The sequence below is a fragment of the Saccostrea cucullata genome, unplaced genomic scaffold (assembly GCF_032062105.1).
Source record: "Saccostrea cucullata isolate Sc308-1 unplaced genomic scaffold, CSIRO_AGI_Scuc_v1 ctg3813, whole genome shotgun sequence".
NCBI classification, from domain to species: domain Eukaryota; kingdom Metazoa; phylum Mollusca; class Bivalvia; order Ostreida; family Ostreidae; genus Saccostrea; species Saccostrea cuccullata.
In genome coordinates this window covers 1640-26160 of record NW_026938491.1, presented here as the reverse complement: position 1 = coordinate 26160, position 24521 = coordinate 1640, and the positions used below count along the sequence as shown (strand labels likewise).

Below are 24521 nucleotides of genomic sequence, written 5' to 3'. Positions count from 1 at the left end.
TATGGTGGGTGTGTGAAGATGTGTTAGTTACGCTTTCGTTTCAGTACAATATTTTAAAAAGTCATTGAGAAATTTATAACATTCTCATGGACCAAAGGAACCTACCCTATTTTTTAAGTCAAAAGAATTTCCAGAGGGAGAAATACTTTTTAAAGTCATGCATTCAAAAAATCCTTATGATTCACCAGATAAGATGAGCTGTCAAACTTAAATACATGTATTAGCTTCTTGAGGAAATATATTGGATCAAATTTTTACATTTTACATGAAAATATATTCTCCCCAAGGGATACCGTGTCACTGTATGAAAGCAAAGTTTTAATTGCATTGCAATAAACTATGTAGGAAAATCTTTCTTTTCTTTTTTTTTAAATCTCAAGAATCCCTTGACAGAAAAGTTCAACTGCTATGAACATTATTCGACAGCTAACTGACATAATCTGAAGTGGAAAGTGTTGATATTAGGCAATCAGATCACAATTCAAAAATTTAACATAAGTCATGGGGTCTGAAATTTTGAGGGTAGGGTACTAGTGGTAAGTTACAACTTCTGTGAAAAATGATGATGGTACCATCTCTAGTTTTCTAAGACCATATAATACTATGTGAATAAACCTCGGGTTCGGGGACATAGAAGTCCCCTGTCCCGGGGTCTGAAGGTAGGGTACATGTACTAGTGTTCAGTTACCAATTCTATGAAGAAAAAAATGGTGATCGTACCATATCTAGTTTCTGAGAGATCTATAACCCTTGCAGTAATACTATGCGAATAAACATCGGGTTCGTGGACATCTAATTTCCGAGGTGGCGGCGGCGGGAACCAGACTGTAAACAAACATGGCGAATAGTGAAAAAGAAGAGAGTTTCAGTTTGTCATCGGATAGTGATGACACTGATACAGGTTCTTCATCGTCATTTCAACGGAGCAAATATAGCAAAATATTCCCGGACAGAGCTTCCCATTGGAAATTAGAACATCTCTTGGAACTGTCCGTTTTCTATGATGAAAAGGCCACTGATCTTGGAAAATTCATCTCCGATCTGAAAACACTCAAATATGTTGCACGTGGGGGCTTGTCGGAAATGCCAAGAATCAGTCACACCATTATGCAGTACACAAAGGAGTTGTGGAATTTTTCGTACGACTATTACAAGGAAACGGGGGGAGAGACGTGGGAAGCTAGAGATCAGATCGAAAGAGCAACAGAGGCCTTTGAAGAGAAAGAAAATGATATGGAGGAGCAGATGAAATCGTTTGGAGGCAATTGGAAAAGGTAAGTTAAGTCACATTCATATCTATTCATTTTGAAAATAATAGCAGCTGAATAGTAAAGAACATTTAGGCATACAAGTCTCAAAAAGGCATTATCTGTGGTTCCTGGTTACTCGTCAATTTTTTCACCCTCATTAAAAAAACTTGAAAAATTAATTGTAGTATTCTCTTCTGTCTGTAGAATCTGTACCAACATTTTACATTTATTGACTGAGTTCGAGGGCAACATACACGGGTTTGTCTGACCCAAGAACCAAACTGTCTGCCTGATGCCTAATGGTTCGAGGGTTGACAAAACGCATTTTGCCAGAGGACATAGTCAATAAATGTTTTGTTATACCTTTCATTCGATTTTTTTTACATATGGGACTATGTATTTTGTACTGTCTTCTCGTATGAGATTCCTTGACGTCCCTGCAAAAGAGCAGTAGCAAGTAAGGTTACAGAGTTTGTCATGCCTGTTTTCCATTCTTCTGTCCTTTTTAGTTCACCTGAGCTGAAAGTTCTAGTGAGTTTTTCTGATCAAACGTCTGTTCTAACTTGTCCATCAGTAGAGCTTGGTTGTTAGATTACTATGAATGTCTAAATATCCAAATATGAAACAGATATGTCAGACTCTGCTATCTTTTATCTCAAGCTCACCAGGATATATCGTATTGACATAAGAATAGAAATTACCATTGTTAATTGACAATTCATCGTCGATATATCTAACTATTGAGTTGAAGGCCACAGCAAGTGATTTCTTCTTTTCACACATAAAATTTTGCACAAATTCTAATTCATATGAATACAGATATAAGTCTGCTAATAACGGAGCACAATCTGTACCCATGGGAATTCCAATTGATTGTTGGAGACCTGGTGTTCAAAAAGAACATAGAAATTGTCAATCAGGATCTTTATAATATCAACTTCAGAGTACTTGTGTGTACAATCAGAATGTATTTTTATGAAAATAATTTTGCAAATGAACAAGTTTTATACATTGAAATATGTAGAAAAAAATCTTCTCAAGTACCGCTTGGTTAGAAAAGTTGATACTCTTATGGAAACATCTGGGTGTAGTGTAGATTCTAAATTATTTAAATCTTGACTCGAGGGATAGGTGGGACCACAATGGAGAATCCAACTTTTACATTGAAATACATATATGTAGGAAAAAATCTTCTTCTCAAGAACCACTTGATGAGAAAGGCTGAAATTTATTTAGAAGCATCCAGGAGTAGTGTTGAGTCAAAATTACTCAAACCATCACTACTGAGCTGGGCTTAAGACAGGGCCATAATAGTGTAACAAGGGGGGTGGGGGAGGGGTGGGGGTGTCAGGTGAAGAACAGCAGGGTGATAGCTACTCAGGTGAGCGTTGTGGCCCTATGGCTTCTTGTTGACCTTTACCCCTGTCTGCAAGGGAGGGTACTTAGTAAGTAGGACATTTGAAAATGAAATGATGTGCAAGTCCAGTTAGTGCTGATTGTAAAATGTTGCATTTTCTATTATAAATACATTTCATATATGACTGTCCCTTATATATAGATTTGCGAAAAAAGTACTGTCTTCTGAACATCTGTAATTTAAAAGATAACATACTGAAAGAAAATCATTGTAAAGTATTTTGTAATCCTGAAAATGCAGTTCATTCTAGAAGGCTATGTGAATTTTTATATGAATGTTTTGTATTGCGTTCCAAAAATAAAGCGTAATCATAATATATATATTTAATGCATTTATTAGCTCATCACTGTCCATACTATACTGCTTGCATAATGATTATGTTTAACCTTCAAGTTGTAATACTCTGCATAGTTGACTTCACTGATCCATACAGTTGCATGTATGTATGTTTTTTATTATTTGTCTTTTTATGTAACATGGTTGTATGCCAACATGTTTGGTGAATCAATAAAGAAATTGAAATTGAAATTATAGGTTATTTTTTGGATGGAAGATCAATCTCTTTGAGTTTTGGAGACATTTTTCCATGCTTCTTCAGAGACTGGGTCAAGCAACACCAACAGAGGGAAGATTTAAACATCTTTTCATGCCTTTCTCAAGAATATTTTTTCTTTCGCCAGAGTAAGAATATAATTTTAATATTAGTGCAAAAATTAAATTGATTATAGTGCATACAATAGAAATTTAAAGATACATAAGAAAGAGTTTCTGTTATCTTTTCACATTTCAACTTCTTTAAAACCACTAGACCAGTTTCAACCAAACTTGTCACAAAGCATCCTTAAGTAAAAGGAATTCACTTTATTAGCTCACCTGAGCCAAAGGCTCAAGTGAGCTTTTCTGATCACAATTTGTCCGTTGTATGTCGTCGTCGTCGTTGTCATCATTGTCGTCGTCGTTGTAAACTTTTCATATTTTCGACTTCTTCTCAAGAACCGCTGGGCCAATTTCAACCAAACTTGCCACAAAGCATCCTTGGGTGAAGGGAATTCAAGTTTGTTCAAATTAAGGGCCACGCCCTTATTCAAGGGGAGATAATTGGGAATTAATGAAAATTTGGTGGTATGTTTTAAAAATCTTCTTCTCAAGAACCACTGTGCCAGGAAAGATGAAACTTATGGGGAAACATCCTCAGGTAGTGTAGATTCAAGTTTGTTCATATCATGACCCCTGGGGGTAGGGTGGGGCCATAATGGCCGACCAAAGTTTTACATTGAAATATATAGGAAAATTCTTTAAAAATCCTCTTCTCAAGAATAACAATGCCATAATTGATCATATTTATATGGAAGCATCCTCAGGTAGTGTAGATTCAAGTTTGTTCAAATCACGACCCCCGGGGGTAGGGCGGGGCCACAATGGCCGACCAAAGTTTTACTTAGAAATATATAGGAAAATTCTTTAAAAATCTTCTTCTCAAGAATTACAAAGCCATAATTGATATTATTTATATGGAAGCATCCTCAGGTAGTGTAGATTCAAATTTGTTCAAATCATGACCCCCCGGGGTAGGGCGGGGCCATAATGGCCGACCAAAGTTTTACATAGAAATATATAGGAAAATTCTTTAAAAATCTTCTTCTCAAAAATTACAAAGCCATAATTGATATTATTTATATGGAAGCATCCTCAGGTAGTGTAGATTCAAGTTTGTTCAAAACATGACCCCTGGGGGTAGGGAGGGGCCACGATATCATTTTAAACTTGTTCAATTCCTCAAGTAAATGTTGGCTGCATAAAATTTAAATTAAAGTTAGACACATGCATCACCTATATTCAAAAATGTATCAATTTTCAATTTTAGAGTATAAAACATGAACTGTGCAGAGTACGTTTTTATGCGAGAATTAAAATAGATTCAATGTTCTAAAAAAAAGGGACCTGTCGTTTTTTCAGAGCACAATGGCTGACTAAAGTTTTACATAGAAATACATAGGAAAATTCTTTAAAAAATCATCTTATCAAGAATTGCAAAGTCATGATTGGTCTTGGGACTACTTTTGGATTTAATCTATTCAATAATAAATCAATTTCTACATTTTCCTAGCCACAGTGCTCAGGTGAGCGATGTGGCCCATGTGTCTCTTGTTTAAATGATAGACCAAATACTCTTTGAAAGGGATAATACATGTATCAAGAATTAATTGGTTTCTTTTAAAATCTAAAGAACCACTGGACCAAAATAAGTTGAAACAATAATGAAACCTTCTTTAGACTTTATACGTACATAATGATGATTCATATTTGTTCAAATCATCAAATTATGACCCCCCCCCCAAACCACTTGGCAAGAAAAGCTGATAAACTAATGTGTAATCATCCTTAAGTAGTGAGGATTCTAACTTGTTCAAATCATGACCTCCAGGGGTAGGACGTGGTCACAATAGGGAATCCAAATTTTGAAATATGAAATATCTATATTATGTAGAAAAATTCTTTTAAAATCTTCTTCTCAAGAGTCACATGACCAGAAAAGCTTTATCTTTTGTAGGAGCATCCCTGGGTAGTGTAGATGCTAAAAAAATCAAATTATGACCCCCAGGGGGTAGGGGGTAGCCACAATAGGTATTACAAGGGGGGGTGTGATTAAGAACAAAGGTGCTCAGGTGAGCAATGTGGCTCAGGTGCCTCTTGTTTTCCGTTTTTCCTAGCCACAGAGCTCAGGTGAGTGATGTGGTCTATGTTCCTCTTGTTATTGTGGCATTTGATTTGCTTAATGATAACATTTCTCAATGTGAGCATTATAATCTTTGAGTCATAATCCTATATTCCTTATACTTTCTAAACTTTTGTTCAAATCAGTAAAAATAAAACTTCAGATAGATTAATTATTTTATAGGCCAGGGCAGGCTTTTATTGAACACATGGTCATCAAGGATGTTGTTGTGCGTGGTACACCAGCTGTTCGGTTTAATACTTTTCAAGACAAGTATTTAAAGGTGTTCATCGTCACTGAGGTCAGTAATGAATATAATTTTTTTTTCTCATAATTGTAGATTCCCAGAGTAAACAACTTATCAGCTTCTACTCTGAACCAATTTTGGCAAATAACATCAACGGATGTAGGGAGACAGAAATAGTGAATTGTGCCCCCCCCCCTCCCAACCCATTTCTGTTAACATGATTGTAAAAAACATTGAGCCCTCTATCAAAATTTGAATTTAAGGGGTGCTGATGTAGAAATGTTGGAACCACTGGTTGCCAGATTACACAAGTTTTACTGTACTTTGTTCTTTGGATTTGCCATTTTTAAATAATTTGATTTGTTTTGCTGTATTTGTATTAATATCTGTCTCCTCCATTTTCCATGATACTGAATACCACACCTGATCATAACTCGATTGTAATTGTTACAGGCAGAGTTTTGGTTGTAGTTCAGATGCAATCACTAAAATTAAAAAAGATCTTTTGAACAGATGTTCTTTGCCAGTGAATTATTTCGACTTTGCCAGTGAATTATTTCGAATTTAAAGCCAGGTCTTTTTACTTATTCAAGGTCACATTTACAAAATTGGGATTAAGGCTTTAAAAAGATAGCAAGAAGAATATAATTTCCTCCTTAGGCTTATTTTTTGCCTCTACAGTTAAACAAGTCATGGAGGTTTCTGCGTTATCATTGTTATTATGATATATTTTTATTATTTTTTAGGTTAAACTCTATGATGCCTTAAAAGGAAACTTTAACTCTGAGACTTTCACATTTAGAAATGTTGGGAAGGAAGTTCTAGGTCAGCATGGAATAGAACTCCTGATGGAGAGAAAGGGCTCATTTTTCTTCCCCTATGTAGTCGGGATTCTTTGTATTGGAACACTAGTAAGTGTATTATTTTATAATTTTGGTCAGCTGAGTGACTCAGGTGACCTACTCTTTATATCTGTTTTAATCTGTCGCCATGCGCCAGTCATCGTCTGTTAACATTTGATTTTGAACATGTTCAACTTCTTTGAAACCACTCAACTAATTTAAATCAATTTTACCTTATAGCATCTGAGGGTGAAGGGGAGAAAAAATTGTTAAATACATGGTCGCTGTTTCCTTGGGGCTGAGGGGAGGTACCAAAAATACTAAAAGACATCAATCAGTCAAACTTTTGGAATATGTGTAATAAGCATAGAGTCTTATACCATTATTATGAACTTCGTGGCCCCAGAGACAGGGGTTCTAGTGCTTGGGTTGCACTTTTTAGCTCACCTGAGCCGAAGGCTCAAGTGAGCTTTTCTGATCACATTTTGTCCGTCGTCCGTCATTTTTTACATAAAAATATATAGGAGAAATCTTTGAAAATCTTCTTCTCAAGAATCACTGAGCCAGAAAAGCTGAAACTTATGTGGAAGCATCCTGGTATAATGTAGATTCTAAATTGTTCAAATAATGACCCCCGGGGGATGGGTGGGGCCACAATGGGGAATCAAAGTTTTATATAGAAATATATAGGAAAAATCTTTGAAAATCTTCTTCTCAAGAACCACTGGGCCAGAAAAGCTGAAACTTATGTGGAAGCATCCTGGTATAGTGTAGATTCTAAATTGTTCAAATCATGACCCCCAGGGGAAGGGCGGGGCCACAAGGGGTATCAAAGTTTTACATAGAAATACACAGGAAAAATCTTTGAAAATCTTCTTCTCAAGAACCACTGGGCCAGAAAAGCTGAAACTTATGTGGAAGCATCCTGGTATAGTGTAGATTCTAAATTCTTCAAATAATGACACCCGGGGGATGGGTGGGGCCACAATGGGGAATCAAAATCTTCTTCTCAAGAACCACTGGGCCAGAAAAAGTGAAGCTTATGTGGAAGCATTCTGGGGTAGTGTAAATTCTAAATCGTAGGAATCATGACCCCCGGGGGAAGGGCGGGGCCATTATAGGGAATCAAAGTTTTACATAGAAATATATAGGAAAAATCTTTGAAAATCTTCTCCTCAGGAACCACTGGGCCAAAAAAGCTGAAACATATGTGCCCATGGAAGGATCATGGGGTAGTGTAGATTTCAAAATGTCTAAATTATGATCAGTGGGGTAGGGTGGGGATGCATTATGTATAACAAGGGTGAAATCTGGTAAAGAACAGAATGGTCAAAGCTTCTCAGGTGAGCGATGTGGCCCATGGGCCTATTGTTTAGATTATAAGAGAAAGTGCATTAATTCTTTGAAATCTTCTCTGCTCCTGGATTTTAGACAAAATATCAAACTATATACATCATTTTGATGAGCTCGGGTGCTTCTTCAAGAATTGTGAACTTCATAGAGCTCTATTGAAAATGCATTAATTTGCAAATTCTCTCTGCTTCTGATTGATTGATTGTATATTGTTTAATGTCCCTCCCAAAAATTTTTCATTCATATGGAGACACCACCACTTGCAGGTGGAGGGCTACAAATTTTGTCCTATGCTCGGCACAAAGGGCCTTTGAGTAGTGAGGGATCTTTTTTGTGCCAGCACCTACTGCGACACAGGGCCGCGGTTTATATGGTCTCATCCAAAGGACCAGTCTCCACGTCCCACAGTGGGATTCGAACCCGCAACCTAAGGATTGACTACTTACTTTGCGACTCTATAGCAGACGCTCTATCCACTGCGCCATGCTGGCAACTCTATCTGCAACAAACATTTATGATGAGTGAGGGTGTCTTTTCCAAAATTGTGAAATGTGTTGCTCCAGGGTCAGGGGTTCTTATGAGGTGGGGATGCTACTGAATATTGCTGATTATAACTGATGAGTTGAAATGCATTTATTTGTTCCCTTTCTCTTCCTGCATAAATTAAGTAACCAAACTTAGTTTTTAAGTGTACATAAATGGGTGCAATGGTACTTCTTTCAAAATTGTGAATGTCATGGCCTTTGGTTTAAAAAACAAACTAAATTTACTTCTGGAAAGTTGTTACATAATGCTAAGGTAAGCAATAAGGCCTGTGGGCCTCTTGTTAGTTCACCTTAAGGAGGAATGCCATACCAACTTTTTATTTTATAGATCTCTGAGTCAACCTTTTTAAACAAAGGTTTCAGCATTGAAAGGCCGACATAAGCTCTCAATTATTTTATAGGAATTTTTTTGTATTTTTTCAAAGAAAATGAAAAAAAAATATTTACATCAAAATAAGATGCTTTCTTGTAAAAATTTTGCTGTAAATGAATGCATCACATTAATATCTAATAAATATGTCAAGAAAAGCCATATAGATATTAAAAATTTTTAGATAAAAAAAATATTTATGAAAATAAAACACATAATTTGTGAATATTTTTAGCTCACCTGAGCCGAAGGCTCAAGTGAGCTTTTCTGATCACATTGTGTACTTCGTCCGTCCGTCCGTCTAGCTGTCCGTCCGTAAACTTTTCACATTTTCGACTTCTTCTCAAGAACCACTGGGCCAATTTTGAGCAAACTTGGTACAAAGCATCCTTGGGTGAAGGGGAATTTAAATTGTTAAAATGAAGGGCCAAATCCCTTAACAAGGGGAGATAATCAAGAAAAGACAAAAATAGGGTGGGTTTATTAAAAAATCTTCTTCTCAAGAACCACTGGGCCAGAAAGGCTGAAACTTATGTGGAAGCATCCTAGGGTAGTGTAGATTCTAAATTGTTCAAATCATGACCCCCGGGGATTGGGCGGGGCCACAATGGGGAATCCAAGTTTTACATAGAAATATATAGGAAAAAACTTTAAAAATCTTCTCAAGAACCACTGGGCCAGAAAAGCTGAAACTTATGTGGAAGCATCCTGGGGTAGTGTAGATTCTAAATTGTACAAATCATGACCCCCGGGGGTTGGGAGGGGCCACAATGGGGAATCCAAGTTTTACATAGAAATATATAGGAAAAATCTTTAAAAATCTTCTTCTCAAGAACCACTGGGCCAGAAAAGCTGAAACTTATGTGGAAGCATCCTGGGGTAGTGTAGATTCTAAATTGTTCAAACCATGACCCCCGCAGGTAGGGCGGGGCCACAATGGGGAATCCAAGTTTTACACAGAAATATATAGGAAAAAACTTTAAAAATCTTCTTCTCAAGAACCACTGGGCCAGAAAAGCTGAAACTTATGTGGAAGCATCCTGGGGTAGTGTAGATTCTAAATTGTACAAATCATGACCCCCGGGGGTTGGGCGGGGCCACAATGGGGAATCCAAGTTTTACATAGAAATATATAGGAAAAATCTTCTTCTTAATAACCACTGGGCCAGAAAAGCTGAAACTTATGTGGAAGCATCCTGGGGTAGTGTAGATTCTAAATTGTACAAATCATGACACCCGGGGGTTGGGCGGGGCCACAATGGGGAATCCAAGTTTTACATAGAAATATATAGGAAAAATCTTCTTCTTAATAACCACTGGGCCAGAAAAGCTGAAGCTTATGTGGAAGCATCCTGGGGTAGTGTAGATTCTAAATTGTTCAAATCATGACCCGAGGGGGGGGGGGGGGGGTTAGGGCGGGGCCACAATGGGGAATCAAAGTTTTACATAGAAATATATTGGACAATCTTTGTTAAGCTGAAACTTATGTGGAAGCATCCTGGGGTAGTGTAGATTTCAAATTGTCTAAATTATGATCAGTGGGGTAGGGTGGGGTCACAATATGTATTACAAGGGGGAAATCTAGTAAAGAACAGAATGGTCAAAGCTTCTCAGGTGAGCGATGTGGCCCATGGGCCTCTTGTTTAAATTTGTGGTTAAAATCTTCTTAAAACCAGTCAGAACTGGGGAGAACATGTTCATTAATCTTATTTATAAAAGAAGTTGAAACAAATTAGCGAAATTTTAGATAAATTATTTTTTTTAATTTTGGCCAATCCCGATCAAAATTAAACCGATCCCAACCATAATTGTACAAATATTGGAAATAAATAACATTTCCCCAAGAACACTAGTCTGATTAGGTGTAATAAGGGTTAAAACATTATTGAACTTGACAATAAAATAGATTGATTTCATTGTAAATACAGGAAGAGGCAATAAATTAGTAGTTTATTCATTTTGTGTTAATTTTGATCAGGATCAATTTAATTTTGATCGGGTTAGGTACAAATATTAAAAAAAATTAATTTCTCTAAAATTTCTCGGTTTCGTTTCAATTTCTTTTTAAAATATGATTGACAAACGTTCTCCTCAGTTGTGACTAGTTTTATGGTGTTTTTAACCATAGGTTTAAAAAATATTCACAAATAATGTGTTTTATTTTCATAAATAATTTTTTATTAAAAAAAATTAAAAAGTCTTGCCAGCCTTTCTTTACATATTTTATTAGATATTAATATGACACATTCATTTACAGGTAAACTTTTAACTCGAAACCATCTTAGTTGGATATAATTAATTTTTTCCATTTTCTTTGAAAAAATACAAAAAAAAATCATATAAAATAATTAAAAGCTAATATCAACCTTTTAATGCTGAAACCCTTGTTTAAAAAGGATGACTCAAAGACCTATAAAATAAAAAGTTGGTGTAGCATTCCACCTTAAGTAAGGTTTTTAGAAACAGACCTTTGTTCTTATTGAAGATTCATTTTGAAAATACTAAATTGCACAACAACTAAGTTACTATAGATTTGGTATGAAATTAAGGAAAATCATTTTATGAAACGGGGAAACATATAATAAAACATGGACTCTTATCTATTCATCTAAAATAATCTCACAAAGAGGTAGATTGATGCTATTTGTGTAAGCCGAATTTTATATGAAGTAAAATGAAGAGCATAGAAGAGTTGTTAAATATTTTTTATCTTCTTATATTTAGGTAATTCTTACGTATCTGCACATCGATGAGGATCATTTTCATCAGATTGAAGAAAAGGGAAAACTTAATAAAACCAGCAAGGCAACAATTTCTTACACTAGGCCATTTGATTTCATGGACACGAGTGATAGGCAGGAAATTTTGGAATCTTTTTTCTGGTTAGGATATGTCCAATCAAATGCTTACCAGTTTAAATGGAAGTAGAATTTATTAATTGTTCATTCTTTCTTTGTAACTCAGGGTAATTGTTATGACCCATTGAGAAATCTTGGGGGTAATTTTATGCAATGCAATCAAATAAATGTGTTTTTTGTTCAACAAAATAGGTAGATGTATGTATTTAAGTTTTGTTACCATTAAATGCTCATTTTCTTTTTAAAAAAAAATATTCATTTTCAAATGTATGACACATGCACTTATACAGACAATTTTTAAACTTATTTAAATAAATCTTTTGTTATTTCCATTTTAATTTGGAATTAAAAAAGTATAAAATCTCATTTGTATCTTTGTATTTTCACTATGTTATATATATTTTTTAGAATTTGATGTAATCCTTTTGTAGTTTTTATGGATGACACTTGTATGTACATGTATTGTCACTACCTATTGTTGACTTGATTTCAGTAAAAACGAAGAAGACACTATATTTGTTATGTTCATATAATTGCTTGATAAAAAATACCCCCCCCCCCCAAAAAAAAAAAAACATACAGGAAACATATGTAGTTATGTTGCATATGTTGCAAAAACGAGAAATACATGTACCTGACTGTTTCTCACAAAAAGTTTTTACATTATTTCATACGATAAATTTTGGCAAGATTTGGTATCATTAAATATTGTTTTCCGAGATTTGTCATCGTTAAAAAGACTTCGATATCACAAGATATCCCTCACCAAAAGAAAAAATGAATAACCAATGTGTTAATGAAATACTGATGCCTCCGTATTGCAGCTTATGGTGAAGGTTAATGTTTTGCAAGTGCAAGTTGATTTCCAAGATTAAGATCAAAATTGCTGGTATCAAGAGAAAGTATTTTAACAAATATTAGTATGAAAGCCCTAGTCATAACTGTTCAAAATTTATGGCCAAGATTTCAATTTTTACAAAGTGCAAACTGTAAGGTCAAGGTCAAAAGGACAACATTGTTGATACAATGTATCAAGAGAAAGTTCCTATTACAAGTAATACATATGTGAAATATGGAAGCCTTCGTTTTGACTGTTCAAAAATCATTGCCAATGTTAAAGTTTTTACTTGTGTGGATCAAACTCTAAGGTCAAGGTAAAAAATCTTGACACCAGTTGAAAAGTCTTGTCACAATAAATACACTTGTGAAGTATGAAAGCCCTAGCACCAATTGTTAAAAGGTTTTGGACAGAGTAAACATTTGGTTTTTTGTGTAAAATTGTGTCAAACTCCAAGATCACAAGAAATACAAAAGTTATGGACAGACTGACAGGGAAAAAAGTATGTACCTCTGAATCTTCTATTACGGAACATACTGAAAAAAGATGTATTTGTGAATCATGCATGCCCCTATGTGGCAGCTTTCAGTGAGGGTTGACTGTCTTGAAGTCTCTCAATTGCAAGTCAAACTCCAAGGTCAATGTTGTTGTTATCCCAAGGAATAACTTGCCATACAAAATACACCTTATAATGTGCTTAGTGTTCAAAAGTTATGACCAAGGTAAAAGTTTGTAAAAGTAGGCCAGACTCAAAGGTTAAGGTCAAAGTAGTTATACCCATTAAGAGGTCTTGTCACAAGGAAGTGAAATATGAAAGCTCAAGCATAAACTATTCAAAAGTTTGACCAAGGTTGAAATATTTAGATAAAGGTAAAGGTCAGGAGGTTAAATTTGGTGGTACTCTAGGAAAGGTCTTGTCACAAGGAATGCACTTGTGAAATATGAAAGTACGTACGTCATAATCCAACCCACTAAAAAGTTATGCCAGGCAAGGTTAAGGACGTAAGCAACTTACCTTACCTACTGATAATTTTTCAAGATATTCTAAATTTAAACTTATAATACCATTGCATGTTCATAGATAAAAAATCAGCATGCGTTACCAGGGGTTTTGAGAGGATATCAATTTTTAAAAAAATTTAATCAAAGAAATATGTACCAAAATTACAAAACTTAAATTCCAGATTTTTTTTCATCAAAAATTGTTTTAGAAGAGGTGTACAAATTCATATATAGACATTTAAAATATTGCACACTGGTCCTTCATTTAGTGGAACTCTTCATCTCCAGGGAAGAACCCAATAAAGTTCAAACTACGTTGCGTATGACCTTAAAGTTTTTGCAGACAAGCAGACAGACGGTCAGGGCAAAATTATGTACCACTCTCCCCGCCCCCAAAATTTGCGATAACGGGGGCATACAAAACATTAACTGAAGAAGCAGTGTCTACCAATACACTTTTATTTGTTTGCTTATATGTTGTTTAACGTTCCTCTCCAGTATTGATACACTTTTGTAATCTTAAATGTATTACTGCATGTTATGAACATTAAAAAAAACCATTTGTTTGTAGATCAGTTAAGTTTATTAGGTCACCTGAGTAAACTCAGGTGACCCATTGCTATCCGTTTTCGTCTGTCGTCGTGCGGTGTACGTCGTGCGTCGTGTGTTATTAACATTTGAACATTTTCAGCGTCTTCTCTGCAACCGCTCAACCAATTTCAACCAATTTTGGCATAAAGCATCTGTTGGTGAACGGGAACAAATATTGTGAATTTCATATTCCCTGCCCCCCCCCCCCCCCCCGAGGGGTGGGGCCAAAACCAATAGAATTAGTGCAATCTTTAAAAATCTTCTTTTTTACTCCTGGATATCACGCAGTCAAACTGTTGGCATGACTGTAATGAGCATTGAGTCCTCTACCAAATTTGTGAAATTCATGGCCCCAGAGTCAGGGGTTCTAGTGCTAGGGAGAGGCTATATAAATGATATAGTGAAAATGCATTAATCATGTTAATTCTTTGAAAATCTTCTTCTCTGCTTCTTGGTATTAAATAAACTAATTAAGTGCATAGTTATGATAAGCAAGAGTGCCTCTTTAAAATTAAGACTTTTATGGCCCCAGGGTCAGGGGTTCTGGTGTTAGGGCGGGGCTCTATGGATTTCATAGTAAAATTGCATTAATTCTTTGAAAATCTTCTCTGCTTCTTGGTATTAAATAAACTAAGTACATAGTTATGATGAGCAAGAGTGCCTCTACCACAATAGTGAATTTTTTGGCCCCAGAGTTAGGAGTTCTGATGTTAGGGTCGAGCTCTATTGATTTATGATATAGTGAAAATACATTAAATCTTTGTAACCAAACTAAGCAATTGCTAAGTGTATAGATATGATGAGCAATGGTGCCTCTTTCAAAATGAAATGCCATAGCATCTAGCTTAAAACGTTTACTAAATTCAATCATTTGAAAGTTGTTCCATGATGCTCAGGTGACCGATAAGGCCCATGAGCCTTTTGTTTCAAATAGATTAAGGTGATCCAGTTTTGGAATACCGGTTAATCAAGAGTGTCGATATGGGTTGAATTGTTCAATTCACTAATTTAATAAGTTGACTATTTGAATGGTAAATGGTCCAGTTTTGGAATATTTAGTTACTTGGTAGCTATCCTCCTGATCACATGATGATTGCAATTTTGTACATATAGAGTTGTCTTCACTAGATTTATTGATGTCAAAGACACCCGTTTAAGCTAAAGATGAAATCATTCAGCATTTTTTTAATTGAAATAAAGGCATACAGAATACTCACTTTCGTGTCCAATGAGGTTATGAGATTTACAAAAAAGGATGAGGTTTGCAGACACATAAGGTAGTCCTAAGTGCATTATTGCTTGTTGTAGGGATTTGAATGAAAGTTTGTCACATTAATAAAGTTTTTTTGAAAGAGACTCAAGTAATCCAGTTTTGGAATAGTTCCTTTTCAAAAGTGTTGATAGAGGAGAAATTTTTAATACACTAATTCATATCAATGGCATTTGAATAAAACCGATTGATAATTGAAGCTACATGTATGACATAAACATATAATGCTGTTTCATTTATAAAGATATCAACTTTAATTGGAATCGTGTCGTCCATATATTATTTTGCTTTGTTCTGTTGAAAGAAACGTACATTATTTTGCTCACATGTGACATGAATACAGCATGGACCTTGTTCTTTTGTCGTAGAGGCACTAAGACATCGCCGGAATGATTCCCTGTCCCAATTCTTGAGACACTCTGCAGTATCTGGGGGTGTTGGCTTTTGTCGGGGTCGCTGTGGGTATTGCCAGTATTGTGGTAGGGGTGGATAATGGACCATTTCATCTGGCAGGCGGATCCCTCATTCCATGAATATTGGTACATCATATTTTCTTTTATCTTTTAACATACGTTCGATCCCTTATTTTACTCTGGAACCTTATATTAGGTACATGTAATTAAGAAATAAACAACAATGTTAAAAAAGTTCTCTGGGAAATGAACTTTTCGTTGGTCACGTGATCAAATCCTGTGAAGCCCGAAGGGCTTCTCAGTAGATTTGATCACGTACCAACTAAAAGTTCATTTCCCAGTGAACTTTTTTATATTGTTACTTATATATGGTATTTACATTTGAAACGAATACATTTCGAGTTAACTTGTATTTATTACATGAACGGGCCAACGATTTGCTATGTAGTGACGCGCAATAACCTAGAAGTTGTTTGGTCAAAATATCACATCGCTCTGTGATCCGGTCACGTTAATTATGACCTCTGACCCCCAAATGAAATTCACACAGAATTGAACGTACTAGTATATTCTTTTCAATAGGTTCAATCATCTAAGTAGATATTTGCAAATGTAAATATTGGTTATTGGACGTTTCAAATACAACAACAAATTTATGATTGTGGACAGTTAATCCAGAATGTGTACGTGACTGTTTGAAGCTTTTAAGTGGCGTTTTCCTTGAAATTATCCGATAATTATATGGCGCATATTTGGGGATTTAACCCCCTTCCCCGCAGTCACGCATGTTAACGCATATACCATTTCCTATCTCTAACGCAAAATTACGCACATACGGCTATTTTCATCGTCGCAAACCACGGCCAAAATGTACGATTCTCTCCCATTCTGCAAGATAATATAATGTTGTCAAGAAAAGCGAAAGAAAAGAATAAATAGGAGACCCCTGCATTTAAGACGAACTTTACAGTCTACATCTCACCCACAAAGACATCAAAAGCAGGGACCACAACTCTTTGAATCTGCTTGTTTTTCGTTTATAATGTTTATGTACCACAGTCAATTAAGGAATCCGACCCATATTAAGACCAAAAATTCTAATTAAGTCTTTCCACCTTTCTGTGGAAAGACTTATTGCTTTTCTTCTGTAAATTCCTATTATTTTTCTTCCGCTGATTTTTTGTTTCGACATTTATCGAAAGGACTTTTTGTTCATCGTAAAGGTCATAAAAAGTTAGGAACACATTTGACCCAACGCATATGAACTATGACCCCTTTCGAAGTTATTGCCCCTTTCGCAAGAAATGCTCGTTATCGCTACTCCTCCGAAACCGTAAACCATAGAGGTACGCGTGCTTCACCAATGTCTTCGACTAATTTAGTCGGTTCTCCAAACTGGGAAGTGCGAAAGAATTCCTAAACTCCTTCGAGTAGTTATTGCCCCTGAAAGTTTCAAAGCTTAAAATTTTTTTTAAAAACTTTTAAACGACAAGTGGTAAAGATTTGGGACCAACTGCATGAGATCTTATGACCTTTGACCTTGAAAAGTAGGTCAAGGTCAAAGGTCAAGGTCATTCATAATATGAAAAAATTAAGTTTTTTCTGTAGCTCCTTTGTTCTTCAACAAATTTTAAACATGTTTGCATCTTTAATATGTACTCTTAAAACCATTTCAGAGATTTCATGTTTGTCCCCTAAGATTGACCCCTCTAAAAGTTAATGCCCCTTTTAGTGTAAACCCTTGTTATCGCTACTCCTCCGAAACCGTAAACCGCAGACGTTCGAAACCTTCAACAATGTCTACGACTAATTTAGTAGACTCTTGAATCTATTCATTGCGAAAGGATTCGTCAACCATTTTTAGTAGTTATTGCTCCTTACAGTTTCTGATGTTTGCGAAGAACTAAAAACTGTTTAACGACAAGTTGTAAAGACATGGGGACAATGCATGAGATCTTTCTACCTTTGACCTTGAAGATAAGGTCAAGGTCAAAGGTCAAGGTCATTGGAAAAGTATTAAAATTCTTATATATGGGTTTTTGTTAAAATGATCTTGACCTTTGACCTTGACATTTGACCTTTGACCTTGACCCTCGCTCAAAAGTAATAAAGAAATATTCATTACCTTTACCTAGTTTCAGCTTCAAGTGTTAATCTCATGTCGATCAGTGTTGTGTGTGTGGGTTTTTTTTTTTGGATAACCTTGACCTTGATAAATGACCTTGACCTTTGACCCAAACGTCACATTCAAGCTTCAGTATGTGGAGGTATTTGTAACTCTCACGTTTACAAACGCTTATATAATATAACCCCCCCCCCATCTCTCTGAAACAAAAACAAAAAAAAAATCAATAGCGACATAGAAAATTTTTGTACAACCCAAAGGACATCACAGATCAAATTAAAATCCAGTTTAGCATGTAGAAGACACCTCAAAGAAAGTGCCCTGAGAGTTTTACGGTGAGTCTCTTAAGTACGATTAAATTCTAGTGAATATCGGCAAAATCTACATTTTTTTTCTGTCTGAAATTTAATTGTTGCTGAGTATAAAAATTAATTTAAGCTTGTATTGGCTATTTCTTCGATTGTTCTTAATGTCATCCGATTCTCCTGCTCTAATACGACATTTTAATACCAAATATTCTTGCTTTCTTTAGTATGTGGAATTTATTTCAATTTTATTTAGATTTAATATTAATTTGAATGAATCTCGAAAATAGCGATTTTTCCTGTCAAATAAATTTCCACGTTCTCATTGACACCGTTTTCTTCCTGAGATGCATGTTTCAAGTTTAATTTATGCTGGTAACTATTAATTAAATTCAAATAGAAATGATTATTTAATCTGACTTATGAGTTCAACAAATCTGTCAAAACGCACGTGGCCTTTTTCAAATAAATAAATTGCTACGCAACCTCAAATGCATGTTTTCCCGTTAATAGCAATATCATACTTGTAATCAGACAATATCCCTTACATTTTAACTCGAAAACAATCTCATTCAAACTCACATATACACCTAGGAGCTTGTCAGAAGTTTATTTTCTGGAACTTCTTGACTGGTCAATGAAACCCCGGTAACTTTAACTTGACAATAATACCAGTGATTTTCAACGGAACCCGTGGTCTAGTGGTTAGAGAGCTCGACTGCTGATCCGAAGGTCCACGGTTCGAATCCTCCTGGAAGCATTTTTTTTTTTTTTTTTTTTGTTGAATTTTTCATTTTTTGGCGTTTTTCTGGTGTTTTTCTTCATTTTTTCAACCCAAATGACATGGAAAGACTTAAAAAGGTGGAAAGACGTCTTATTGTTCTCTGAACAATTAGTTTACTAGTCTTAAATAGCAATTGTTTGTAAAACACCCTGATATTATTTTAAAGCATTTAAGAATAGAAAGGGATTTACCAAGAGGAATTTTCAAAAACTTTATTACCTAAGCAGAAATAAATTAATGAAGATTGCATTGAAGTCTATGGATGGAAGTAAGTTTTTTAAGATAAAAAATAAATACTTCAAATATCAAAAAATGCTGCGGTGGAAAGATGTATTTGATCATTGGGAATAGAAAAACAATTAGAAATAATTTCTTCACCAAACAGATTTTTTTAAAATAAATTTTTATTGAGTAAAATCAGAGGGAGATAACTCGGCAAGGACAGGAAAAGGTAATAAATTAGGACATGTCCCACTTTTACATTCTGATACTAAAAGATGAAAATTAGTTCTAACCACACTGTTTATTTAGCCCATACATATCTATATACATTCAATTCCATTCAATCTGAGGCTAATATGGATCGGATACCTTAACAGAGATCATCATGCATTTAAACCGATTACTACTGAATGCACCTACTTTATAGGGGAAAATAACTCGCAGTGTTAATATTCGCAATATTTACGTTGTTAATAAATCTGTGAATTCAAAAAACACTGAATAAGTTTTCAATAATCTCCATGTTTTATTTGATAATTTGAGAATAGACTACGATAGGTTTGTTTACATATATGTATACGTGCAGTTCATGGTAATTTCAGTAAATACGAGTAGTGCTTGTCATTCAATTACTTTAATTATTACGCTTTACTTTAAGGATTTCAATCCCTAATGGTACCAAATTCTCTAGCTTAAATGTCCGTCAAATACACAATACTCTGATATTATATTAAAGCATTTTATAGTGGAAAAGGATTGCCCACGAGAAATTTTCAAAAAGTTCATTAATTAAGCAGTAGTTAATTAACCAAGATTGCATTGAAGTCTATGGGGAAAAGCGTTTTTTCAAAATAAAAATTCAAATAATTTGAATATCAATAAATCCTGTGGTGGAAAGATGCATTGAAATATTATAAATAGAATGATAATTGAAAACAATTTTTTTACCTGCTAAATTTTTTTTAATTGATTTTTTTTATTAATTAAAAAAGGGGAGATAACTCTTACCAAAATTCAAGGTCATGAATTAGGACACATCGCACTAAACATACTTATAGTAATAAATGGGAAGTATGTCTAAATAAACTGAGTATTCAATGCCTACATATCTGTTATGTCTTCAATTTCATTGAATTTCTTCCTATTAGGGATTGAAGACCTTAAATCAAAGCAGCAGATAATAACCTTTATTACCTAATCAAGTGAATTTTGTTGTTTTATTTGAGATTTAATATTTTCATCTATTCTGGATGTGTTTTCAGTTTTCCTTATCTTTTCTAACCGATCTATTGACCGGTCAATAGACAGCGCGTTCTATTGACCAGTCAATAGACTGCGCGTTCTATTGACCGGTCACGTATTTCGTCAAAAACGATCCGGGTATCGAATTTAGTTGTTTGTAACACTGCACAGGCATGGTAAGCAATCATCTTATTCGATCTTTCGACATTGGTTTTAAAAATTGTGTGATTTCAATGGTCGGATATTTTATTTAATGACAGTTACTTTTCATTAATACACTGTGGGATGTGGAGACTGGTCCTTTGGGTGAGACCTATCAACCGAAGTCCCGTGTCGCATTAGGTGTACTGCTGGCACAAAAAAAGGTCCCTCTCCACTGGGAAGTGGTGGCATCTCATTAAGAGTGAAAAATTTTCGAGAGGAATGTAAACAATAGTCTATACAATCAATCTTTAATTAATATTTCAGATGCACCATATCGAGGTAAAAATTAACAATATGGTACGGGAACCTTATGTACTGAATATACAATTGTGAACACTTAATACGGAAAATAAAATTAGGTAATAAAACAATTATTTAATGCCTGAACAGTCAATAGACCAGAAAATTTTTCCCTCGGTGCAGGGAACAGCTCAGTGTGTTCTATTAATTGCCCTCGGCCGCTGGCCTCGGGCAATAGAACACACTGAGCTGTTCCCTGCACCGAGGGAAAAATATTCTGGTCTATTGACTGCTCAGGCATTAAATAATTGTATAATATGTGTTTAAAAAGCTGTTTTGATAGCCAACACTACATGTTTCATCAATAAAAACATGTGGGCCATGGGTTTTGATTACCTGTGCGTAACTAATTTTACCACGCGTATTTGTTACCTGCATTACCATGCATATTAGTTTTTATCGCTAATTCTGTTTTAAAAAATCATTCAAATAACTATCAAAATTACTGAAGATGTGGAAGGATATATATTGTTTTATCGACCTACATTAACATATTTATTGCCGTCCAGTCCAGTGGTTTTTTTGCGAAATAGCGTACAGCGGACTTCGGACTTCAGACATTTTTCTAAGGGAGCGGTTTAAAAAATTGAAAAAATATAAATTCATAACAAATCATCTGAAAATGTATTAGCCTCTGATAGCTATGAAAAAATTCAACCGAAGAATTTTGAAATTTGTATTTTGATTGGTTTCATTAGAAAGTTTAATTGCAAAGAATTTATTTGTGAACATTAAACTGTCTCGAAATAACTTATATTTTTGTATGCATTATTAAATTGAATAGTTTCAAATATGAACTACAAACAACTACAATCTCAGAAAATGAATTGTACAGACGTTATATTTCAACTTCACATTTAATTTGTTTCTAATTTGCAAACTGAAGGTGCAACTTCCGATCAATGTGATACACTGTAAATAAACCTTATTAAATAATGGATGTTTTACGCCCTGCATGCACAAATCTGGGTCTTATACTGTAATATTTACATTTGCAAATGTTTTCCTTTATATAACACTACTGAAAGCAATGCGTATCTCTTTAAGGAATGTTTTTAAGTTGTGTGTGAGTTATTGGTGTGTGAATCACACAGACTTGTCACGTAGGCATATTTCATGAAGCGCGCTAGCGCTTCATGAAATATATGCCTACGTGCAAGTCTGTGTGATTCTCACACCAATAATTCACACTAAACTTAAAAACATTCCTTATATTTACATTTGACATGTTTGGAAGTATCGAAAATAAACTCAATATTTGAATTTCTCGCTGCCCTATAATGTTATACTTTTACTAACGTCGCTGTAGCCTTATTGTGACGTCACGAAAACGCAAGTTTCTCCGTATATTTCTACGCGTGAGTATACACAAAAATGATTTTCAAATCAATTTCACAGTTGGCTTAATAGAAAAACACAGCGAATGTAAATATTTAAGAAATAAGGTATCATTTTTTGAGTTTTATTGAGATGTAAAACGGGTTGGTCACGTGATCACGTGACGGGCTTTATGGGATTTGATCACGTGACCAACCCGTTTTATATCTCAATAAAACTCAAAAAATGATACCTTATTACTTATATTTACATTTGTGACTTATTCATACCTTAAATTTGCCTGATTGCTACTTTTAACGTGCGAAATGCGTTATTTTTCAAACCCAACGGCATGTATTTGATCCACTAAACGCGCGTCGACCCTTTATGACGTCACACAGAGATTACGTCGAACGTTTATCCAAACGCACATCTATGACCTCTTGACCCCGTACCTGTATTTATACAGTTATAAAAACGGTTGCTTTCAGTAGTGTTATATAAAGGAAAACATTTGCAAATGTAAATATAACTGTATTAATACAGGTATGGGGTCAAGAGTGCGTATAGATAATCGTTCGACGTAATTTCTCAGTGACGTCATAAAAGGTCGACGCGCGTTCAGTGGATAACATGCACGCCGTTGATTTTGAAAAAAATAATGCATTTCACACGTTATTTAGTCACAATCAGGTAAATATAAAGTATGAATAAGTCACAAATGTAAATATAAGTAATAAGGTATCATTTTAAAACATATATCGGGCTATAAATACGGGTTGGTACGAGATTAAATTCATTTCGGGCTTTTATGGAATTTAATCTCGTGACCAACCCGTATTTATATCCCGATAGATTTTTAAAAATGATACCTTATTTCTTAAGTATTACTTGCATTATACTTTTCAATTCCCTTTTGCTGGGCCATTTGTCGTTGGAAAATGAACTGAGTAAAAAGCATGAATTTCGTCAAAACTCTAACATTTTAATGTATAAAACTTACACTAAATTAGCCTATTTTAAATATAGTAGACAATATTTAGAAACCAAGTTTAATGAAAATAAGTAAAAGCTGTCTCTCAAAGAAAAAAAAAATGTTTTTTCTGTTTGTTTGTTTTCACGTTTTTGTTGAATATTGAATAAAAGAAATGTTAAAAGTACTAAAAGCTTAATGCTTCCAGTTACTGTAAACCAACTTTTATTCGCTTGCAAGAAATTTTCGCTAAGTTCACGAGAACCTTGTTATCGCCAATATTCCTCGCCGTGAACGGATGCCTTAAGTCTCTGTGTTAATTAATAACAGATCCAAAATCGGCTTGATCGCGAAAATTGATCGTCGCGTTCTAGTTAACCGCTGTTTAACCGCGAAATAAAGTCTCTGCGAATTAAAGTTGTTTAACATATAGTCGTTAGATATATAAAATATGTACTGAAGAGACACTATCGATTTTGAATTTTTTTTTTTGGGGGGGGGTGTACATGTACAACTTCCCTGAAAATTTTTTTTGACAAACCGAAAAAAAATATTCTAAACTCGAAAATTCCATTCTCATGGAGGGGAGTGTATTTACGAAAGGGTGTGTGTATATTAATTTCCATCTTTTAGATACATTTGCAAATATTAAGATAGTTTCACTGCCTGTACAAGTACTGTACCAGGACGTGTGTGCTTGTGAGAGGGTGGGATCAACTGGCTTTTTAATTAACGTATTATACCCTAATTTCATTAAGCCAAATTAGTGAGGTCTGATACTAAGTCTGTATATAAGCCTTGCTTATTGAAATGGATTGAACCAGGTATATTGAAATTGGTATAAATCTGAGAAAGCTAAGTAGATCAGGAATCTGCATCATGTTTCCAGTGAAGTCAAATGTACATCACTATTTATTTCAAAATCGATATACATTTGTACATTAGGGCATATCCTTTTCTCTTTTTTTCGGAGGGGGGTGTTAAAACAGGCATATAGAAAACAATTTGAAAAACTGAAAAAAATCTTGAAAGTCAAATATCTAATAATAAAATTCGTTTAAAGAATAATTAAATAAAGATGTAAGTAAGAGAGAAAATGAAAACACATTTTCGATGCGAGTTCCGATTGCAAAGAGACTGAAACATTAAAGTAATCCAAGTGCTCCTTATTTCCTATTTATTAATGTCGCAGAAGTATGTTTTTTATTGATAACCATAATATCAAATGCTATTGCATTATTAATTCAAACGTAAATGTGATTTATAAATTCTTCGCCTTGAGATGTTCCCCCTTATTTAAAGTCCGAAGTCTGAAGTCTGTTGTCCACTGTACGCTA

At 34.7% G+C, this 24521-nt stretch overlaps 1 protein-coding gene across 2 annotated transcripts; it reads left to right on the top strand.

Annotated features, from left to right (window-relative positions):
* The first annotated feature begins 827 nt into the window (after positions 1-827).
* LOC134250445 (uncharacterized) lies at positions 828-11805 on the top strand. 2 transcript variants are annotated; one of them, XM_062732810.1, is made up of 5 exons: positions 828-1274; positions 3202-3348; positions 5567-5684; positions 6377-6541; positions 11465-11805. In XM_062732810.1, exons 1-5 carry the CDS (start codon positions 838-840, stop codon positions 11666-11668), a joined length of 1071 nt encoding a protein of 356 aa, XP_062588794.1. In that variant the 5' UTR covers positions 828-837; the 3' UTR covers positions 11669-11805. The 2 variants fall into 2 exon arrangements, with proteins under 2 accessions (XP_062588794.1, XP_062588795.1); XM_062732811.1 differs by having other exon boundaries at positions 6433-6541; positions 11465-11615.
* The last annotated feature ends 12716 nt before the right edge of the window (positions 11806-24521 follow it).